At 29.0% G+C, this 9,312-nt stretch overlaps 1 protein-coding gene across 1 annotated transcript; it reads right to left on the reverse strand.

The window, feature by feature from the left end:
* Nucleotides 1–1,098: 1,098 nt before the first annotated feature.
* On the reverse strand, nucleotides 1,099–4,757 carry LOC101205932 (wall-associated receptor kinase 2). Its single transcript, XM_011660138.2, has 4 exons — nucleotides 4,098–4,757; nucleotides 3,869–3,985; nucleotides 2,434–2,590; nucleotides 1,099–2,312 (listed from the first exon to the last, which is right to left on the reverse strand). Exons 1-4 carry the CDS (start codon nucleotides 4,755–4,757, stop codon nucleotides 1,099–1,101), a joined length of 2,148 nt encoding a protein of 715 aa, XP_011658440.2.
* Between the last annotated feature and the right edge of the window lie 4,555 nt (nucleotides 4,758–9,312).

Consider the following 9,312-nt stretch of genomic DNA (forward strand, 5'->3'; position numbering starts at 1 on the left):
TATTTATTCTATAAATAATTAGGTTGATATTAAATATTCATTTAAAAAATATAATTATATTAAACATTAATATAAAAGTTATTCAAATAAAATGTCTACTTCGGTTATTGTAGTTAAATAGCAAGAATTTAGTATGAATTTACTAAATAACATAATATAATTTTTAACGTTTAGAACTGAAATTTAACACACTATTTCTAAGCCGGCCCTAAAAGTAGATATAGATAATTTTTCTAAGAAAAGAAAAGAATGGAAAAGAGGAAAAAGAAAAAGGTGGAGGAGGAGGAAGAAGAATGATGAAGAAAGCAACAAATGATGCTTCCTTAGACAACAACATATATTTCCTCTTCTTTTTGTTGTTGTTATGATACAAATAAAAGATATTACAGGAAAACTGAATACATAGCACAGTAGAAGAAGATGATCGTTACCTTAAAAACATTCACAGACTACAGTTACTTCTTAACTACACTATAGTGATCTATCATTTTGATAGATATACATTTTTATCATTGATAAAGAAGCGTTCCTATAAACAATTAATTAATCGTACTTGAATTCAAGTTTTTGAACCAATTATATTTTGGAATCACCATAGATAATTTTAATTAATTAGATTTGAACGGTTGAAGCATTCACTATTTGCTTCATTGCACTCAAGTTTTATAATGTCATAGTTAAGCTTGGTTTGTTGTGTGCCATAATACTACTAATTGTTAGTTGTAGTATTTGAACCACAAAGTCTTTTGGTTCTTAGTATACATTGAACCGAAGACAAAGACAAAAATTATATATAAATTATTGAGAGGTTCACCTCCACAATTTTATGATTTAGTTATCTAAAATGGAAGGTTAAGTGTGAAAAATTGAATCCCCAATTTAAGTTCAATTCAGTTTGCATAAGTAAAAATGATAATTATTTTTTTTACAACAGAGATAACCACTTCCAAAACTAAGTATGGAGGTGCAAACTACACAATATTCCGTATCTAATAAAGATAATATGGAATTTAGAGTAACGAAAACTATTCGAACAAATACTGGCGAATAATTTATAGAACAATCCATCTCTCCATTCTAACGGAAACAGCGCATCGATCATCTTGCATCTGGGACATGTGCAGTCAAAATGTCAGTCGTTATACTATTGCTCGTAGAATTCATACGGCTGCTGACAAGAAATTGGGTGGAGTTTGAAGTTTCACCCAATAAACTTATCATCTCTTCTGAGTTGGATAAATTGTTTTTAATCCATGAATGTTGAACCTGCATCACTTTTAGTCCCTCTAACTCCATAGCCACCTCTTTCATGTTGGGTCGCTCCTCCCCTCTTACTCTCACACACTCTTTCGCTATCTTTGATACTTCTTTTATTTGATTCAACTTTCCTTCATCCATCACCATTTCCTTATCCACAACTTCTGCTAAACGATCTTCTTTCATTGCACAAAGAACATACATTGCTAGATTCCTCTCCGCCTCTGGCCCATCAAAACACACTGCCTTCTTTCCAGTTATAAGCTCTAGAAGCACTATTCCAAAGCTGTACACATCGCTCTTCTCCGTCAACTCACTTTTCAACAAGTATTCAGGATCCAAATACCCAAGAGTCCCTTGCACCATGGTGGATAATTGAGTTTGATCCATTGGAACCAACTTGGAGGCACCGAAATCCGACACCTTTGCAGTGAAATTATGGTCCAAAAGTATGTTAGTGGATTTGATATCCCTGTGGATAACTGGGGTAGAAGCTGAAGAGTGCAAATACGAAATGACCCCTGCAGTTTCTGAAGCTATTCTCAAGCGAGCTTCCCAAGGTATATGATTAGAGTACTTAGTCCGATCATGGATGTGATCAAAGAGTGTGCCATTGGTGATGAACTCATACACCAACAATGGAACTTGTGTTTCTAAACAACACCCTAAGAGCTTGACCACGTTACGGTGGTTGACTTGGGACAGAACAATGACTTCGTTGATGAATTGGGAAGTTTGAGATTGGTCAAGTAATTGTGATTTCTTAATGGCTATAACCGAACCATCGTCTAAGACTCCTTTGTGAACGGTGCCGTAGCCGCCTTTTCCTACCACCGTGCTTTCATTGAACTTGTTTGTAGCTTTCTCCAACTCCTCTTGGCTGAAAATTCTAACTGTATCAGTAGGTGATTGCCACTGAGAAAGGTGTTGTTGAAGCATGGTGCCTCCATTTTTCTTGAAAAACTCTTCTTTCCGTTGGATGAACTTCCACTTCTTGTAACCCAAGTATAACCAAGAAATAGCAATTAGCAAAACTGTGATTCCAACTCCAGTTCCTGCATTTTATTTCAATATTAGACATCATATGATATTTTTGTTCTGTTTTTTTAGTAAGAATGTGCATATATAGATTTGGAAATAAAACCTAGGCTCTCACCAGTGGCAATTTTAATGAACTTGGAGTTGGAATGTTTTTTTCTGCAACCTGTTCCCCCCTCTTTTCCATCTCCTTCATAATTCTCAGGACAATAGCAGGTATAGGTTCCTTCTGGTGCGTTTTCACACATATCGTTGGATACACACTGATGGGTTCCGAGTTTGCATTCATTTGTATCTGAAAAAGTTTGATGAAAAGAATATCCAATTATGTATCAATGTATCTAAACTTTCAATTTCACTGAAGGTTAGACTAACATAAATGTCACACCAACTTTCATCCATTCAATTTTATCTAATGAAATTATAGGAAATATCACAATTTAAGAAATAAACTTAAAATATAGAACAACCATAAAATATTTGCAAAAACTAGAAAATATTTGAAATTGTGGTAGACGGGTAAAGTGTTTTAAAATATCAAATCAATCATGTAGTGGCTATTATTGATAGAAACTATCACTAATAGTCGATATCAATGATGGCAATTGACAATAGATTTCTCAAGTTCAAAGGTTTTCACTGGCAACAACTTAGCAGCTATCAATTGTTATTACTAATAGTTGTATCAAATGTTAGCTTTCAATTTGAAAAATTCGACATAAAAACACTCGTAATTGTGACAAATAGAAATTTAACGTTGATAATAGCTATGATGATAACAACTAATAGCAACTATGGTATTGGATGATATCTTTTAATGAGTGAAATTTAGAAAGAGGGATCCAAAATGGTGGTTGCATAATGATTTTTTTTATACTATATATGCAATTAGGTTTTGTGGTTGTGCTATATATTCTCTTAATATTTAAGCTTAAATGCAAGTGGTTAAAAGATAATTAATAGGATAAGAATCTTCAAAATCATTTAATTTTAATAAAAATAAAGTTTATTAATTAGAGCAATATTGATAATTGAGCAACTCTTTTTTTTTTTTTTCAAATTCAATGAAAAAATGGCACATACATATGCATACAGCACAATCTAACACAAGCGCCATATGCCCATGGACACCCATAAAATGAAAATGGTCCATGGACTAAATAAAATGTATATTACTGATAAACATGAAATTTTAAAAGTTGTTGAGAGTTGCAGACTATTTCTTTTTATGAAATATTTGCAAATAGACAACAAATTTTAATTAATACCACATGACAATTGGTTCATTTAAGAAATTTAAGGTCAAACTCCATTCGGCCTAAAATATTAACAAATTCATATGACATATATGTTTTACCGATTGTTTATTGAATGCAAAATAGACAACTTTCATTTATTAATGAGCAAAGAAAACTTGTTAAACCGGTCAAATTAAAATTGCAGTAGTTTTTAATTACAATTTTCTTTTTCACTTTTTCTAGAGGAAATTATGTGAAATTTAAATATGTAGTTGTATAACAATCTAAATAATTTATTTTATTAAAAAATAAAAGAACAATAATGAAAATTATACCTTGACAACCTTCGTCCAGATAAGGATTTCCGTGATAACCATTCGGACACTTACAACGATAATATTTAGATCCATCCTCAAGTATCTTTTCACTCTTTTGTCCACATTTGCATTTGTCTGTTGAACAATTTTCATGTTTTATCTTCCAATCAAGCACAAGCGGGACTTTCTCTTCCGTGTAGTTATTGATATAACTTTTTTTGAAATTAAAAATGTTTTGTTCGATTACAAAAGCATACCCACATTGACTCAAGTTCAAGTTGCTTTTATTTTCTGGTTCAGTATAATTATGGAAGCTTCCAACTTCCAACGCTAATTTTTGTAGGCCTTTAGGAATCTCTAACTGACAACACCCACTCCAGCATGACCCATCTTTTATATTTTTACGAAAGGTTCCACACAACGCCATGCACCCACTTCTGTAGGATTCCCCGTCAAGTTCACCGGAAATATAGGCGTAAGTATCGCAGCCGATGACAGTGAACTTGTTCTTGGTGTTGGAAATTGTGAACATGGGGACCCTAATACTGGGTCTGTTCTTGATATCAGCAGAACCATCTTCTGAGTAACAAGCTCTAGCTACGTAGTTCAAGACGTGGAGCTCGCCATGTAGCGATATATTGGTTACTTCAACGTTGCTGTTCATTAGAAATGGCTTTGCAGGCGTGAAATGGGTATGGTTGCATGTGATTGAGAAATTAATGTTGAGATAACAGTTGTCGCTCATCCCGAATGGAAATGGAATTTCCACGTCCCCACACTTACTTTCACACCCGAGTTTGGCTAGAGAAGGTACTGGCGACGACGAGACCGCTGCTGAAAAGATGGCTATGTTTACCACGATGGCGATGATGAGTGGCACAAGCTTCTTGGCGGTTGGACGTCCCATAGTGTTTCTAATTTTTGGCTGTGTTTGATTTGTTGGTTACTCTCAATCCCACCTTCAAGTACTTTATATATATATATTAATTAGCTCCTTTTATTTTCTCTCTTTCGAGACTGAATTAAATGTTTGATAGAAACATGCTGATGGCAGACCTAAGAGTCAAATTTGAATATTGTTCGCACGTACGTCACTATCTTAATTTCAAACTAATTACACACGCCATAAAAAAGAGTTTTTTTTTCTACCTGCCCTAAATAATTTGTTTGTTTTTTTTTCTATTATTATTGTGGAAAACCCCTATTTTATATAACGGACAAATTGCTTATATTCAATTCTTTTTTTCTTCTTTTTTTTTAGTTTTCATATAAAATTTTCTTTTTTAATTTTTATCATAATTTTTTATCTAATTCAACTTGACACTTTTTTTCTTCAAAATTAAGTTCTACTTCTCTTTTTTATATACATTTTATTGTTATTAAAACTTAATAAAAATGAACATTTTAAAAAATAACAAAATAAAATAAAATATTTACGAGCTATAACAAAATTTTGGATTCTATCACGGTAACATATTAATGACTATCGTGATAGAATTTGTTATAAAATTGTAAATATTTTATAAAATCTACTATTTTTAAAAAAATTTCTATTAAAAATGTTCTTTGTATTTTTAAATAGATGAAATTTCTTCCAAATTTTTTTTTAATTTTAAAATTTATGTTTTCATTCATTTTTAATTTATGGATGTTTACCATTGTAATCCATTTATTTTGTATTAATTGACGACCGTAAATTTTTAGTAATTGTTTGTGATTGGATAAAGTTAACAAAACACTTATTCATAACATGTAACATATCATAAATATCATAATATGATATGAATACCAATCAAAACGTCGTTATCATGTGATTAATATTTCATTTGTCATAACATATCAATCACATTATGCATATTAGCTCAGTCATCGTAGCTACATCTCAATTAACTCAATACAACAATTTTGGTTGAAACCAAATTAACTTTTGGGGATAATTTGCACATATAACTAATCCAAATAAAACCAATCAAACCAAAAGAAAATAATCTAACTTAAATCCATACTTTAAATTATTTAGGATTAAAGAAATAGATATTTGATGGGAGTACCAAAACTCAATCAATACTCACCAAAATAACAAAATAGCTCAAGATCACTTGGCTTAACAAAAAGAAGTCGGAGTCACATACAAACACATTATTTAAGTTTTCACATAGAGGTTAATCATAGAGTCATTTGTAAACAATATAAATGACACATATTTGTTGTCATTTTCTATATAAAAAACAACAAACAATATACATAATTAATTTTTATAAAAAACACTAGAATAAAATTTGAATTAATAAAAAAATCGCATAAAAACAAAGTTTAAATTAGATTGAATCAATAAAAATGGTTAATTACATAAAACTAAAAATTATTTACGGTCCGTACAAAAAAAAAAGTCCATGAAGCCGCTCAATATTTTTATAAATTCTAGATTTGCCCTTATTAGTTTTGAATTTCGCGTTGAATGCTTGCATATCTTCTTTATATTATTAGTTTTCATAGTCTTTCACCGTATTCTCACATCTTTTTATTCGCGATTTCTTCGTGACTCTTCCATATTTTTTTCATTCCTTGTCATATCTTATCTTCGACGTCATCTCCTTATTCTTTTTCTATTATGAGTATCATGCCCTTCCTTCACTACAAATATAAACAATCATTTACCAAGATCATTTAGATTTGATACATGGTCGCATAGATCGCTCCTCAATATCTATGCTCACCCATATACTACTCTCTACATGTTGCACATACGTACATGTAACAAGTACAAGATATCAAATTTTGGTAAAAGAAAACGTACCACCCTCACTTTACATTAGTAATGTCTAAGTCCAGTAAGGAAATTGAATATTAAAGAAGTAAGAAATTATTAAATAACTCATATGAAACCATTACAGGGGATTTGAATAGGATTTATTTTGATTCTACCAAAATTAGGATATGGATTTCTTAATTTATAGTAAGCTAGTATCAAATTTGATATTATATTTACTTTTTGGTCTTACTCTCACAACTATATTACTATGACTAACAATTCTAAAATAGTTAAAATCATATTTTTTAAAATATTATTTTTAAAAATATATATATGAAAATTAAAAATTAAAAATTACATTTTTTGGTCAAAAATTAAAGAATTAAATTTTTTAAAACTTATATATATATAAAAGAGAATTTTTAAAAATAGTAAATTTTACAAAATACTTACCGACTATAACAAATTCTATCACTCATATTCATTGATATGGTACAGTGATAGAATCCAAAATTTTGGTATAGCTTGTAAATATTTTAATTCATTTTACTATTTTTAAAAATTTCTCATATGTATTAAAATTAAAATTTAATTAAGAAAGTAAGTAAAAGGGAGGAAAGGAAATTAGATTGGTGGGCAACACCCGCCCACTCATTAATATATATATGATGAGTATTGAATTCATGTGAATCATTTTTCATATTATTTCTCCTTCTTCACATTCTCACTTCTTCTTGTTCATGATTTTTTCATTTTCTCTTCGAGAACATCTTCCATCTTCATCCTCTCTCATTTTCTCTTTTCTCTTTCTTCCTTTTTGATTACATGATCGTGTACCAAATGTGATTGATCAGTTGTCTATTCTAGATATACATGGATAAATCCCTATCTATCTCAGAAAGATAGATAAGTGATAGATCTAAACGATCGTTTACCAAGATCTAAACGTTCGCATACCAATATCTCGATATTTGATACAAGATCGTTTAGATTTGGTACAAGATCATGTACTAAGATCGTTTTATCCACGATATGAATGATCATAGACTAATATCTGAATGATCTTGTACCTAGCTTTTTGTGCACGTGTGTGGCTGATTAATTACGATGTATTTTTGTTATTTCACATTGTGAACTTTTAAGTATTTTTTGTTTTCAAAATTGTTTTATACGGTGTAAGTATTTTCGTGTTTTTCTGGATTTAAAAAAAAAAACTTTAATATTTTATTTTAATTTTAACTTTCAATTACCATACACTGGATTTAAAAAAAAAAACTTTAATATTTTATTTTAATTTTAACTTTCAATTACCATACATTTTTAATTAGTAGATGTTAATTTTTTTTAAACAAATTAACTAATATATAAAACTGAATATAATCTTGAATAGGATCCTAAATATTTAATCTATTTGATAAACCAAATTTATAGTTTCGTGTCCATAAAAACTGTATTTAAAAAAAAATATATTGTAAACACATATTTAACGTTCCAAAAATTGCAGTAATTTAAAATAAATTAATTATTTCAATTTTACTTGATTGTGTTGGAATTATTGGATGCTATTTTGAAATATTTTATTTTGAATGGATTGTTATGCACAATTAGAATTAATTAAGTATTTGTTGGTTGAATGTTTAATTAATCAAACAATTCAAATGTGGGGTGCTGTTGAGAATTGAATTAAGTCATGGATTTAAGTAATTCTGGTTAATTATATATTGTATATATAATTAATTGAATTGTGAAAGAGTTAAGAATAATGATTGGAAATTTTTAAAAATAGTAGATTTTATGAAATATTTATAACATATAGTAAATTCTACTAGCAATGATTGATATGCTATAGTGATAGAATTCAAAATCTTGCTATAGCTTGTAAATATTTTAATTTGTTTTACTATTTTTAAAAATGCCCCAATCATTATATTTTAATTGATAAAAATATAACCATTAACGATAATATAATGAGACATTTTTAAGAATAATAAAATAAATTAAAATATTTACAAGCTATAACAAAATTTTAAATTCTATCAATGATAAAAACTGATAGACTTCTATTACTATCTATCAATGCTATTGGCAGAAGTATATCAGCGTCTATCTATGTTTATTATCGATAGAATCTAATTTTTTTTTTTATATGTTGTAAATATTTTGTCAAATTTGTTATTTTTGACAATTTTCCTAATATAATTATATTTTGGGAAGAGAAAAGTGTTTTGATGGGAGATAATTAAAATGACTGGTTGAGAGTTATTGAGGAGAGAGAGGAAATTTTATTTGATTTATTTTAAATAGAACAATAAAAAGTTGAGAAACGGAAAATAATAAATAATAATAATAAAAAGAGGAATTATCAAAGATAGCAAATTTGACAAACTATGTACAAAATATAACAAAATTGGGGAATTGACAAAAATAGGCCAAAAATGGGGTAGATAAAGATTTTTAGGATTGATTGTAAAAAAGTTGACATTTAGGACAAATTAGAGGTGAAATGACGAAAATACCCTCATTTCATGTTAAACATTTCAATTTAAGAACCTGCGAGATGTCTGCGAGATGTTTACGAGATGTCTACCAGATGTTTTGCGAGATAAAATAATAATAATAATAAATTGTTTTAATTGTTTTATTTTTTTTAAAATCCGAATATGAATTGTGTTATATGTATATATATTTGCATCTTAAATGTATCAAGTTG

The sequence above is a fragment of the Cucumis sativus genome, chromosome 6 (genome assembly GCF_000004075.3).
Source record: "Cucumis sativus cultivar 9930 chromosome 6, Cucumber_9930_V3, whole genome shotgun sequence".
NCBI lineage: Eukaryota > Viridiplantae > Streptophyta > Magnoliopsida > Cucurbitales > Cucurbitaceae > Cucumis > Cucumis sativus.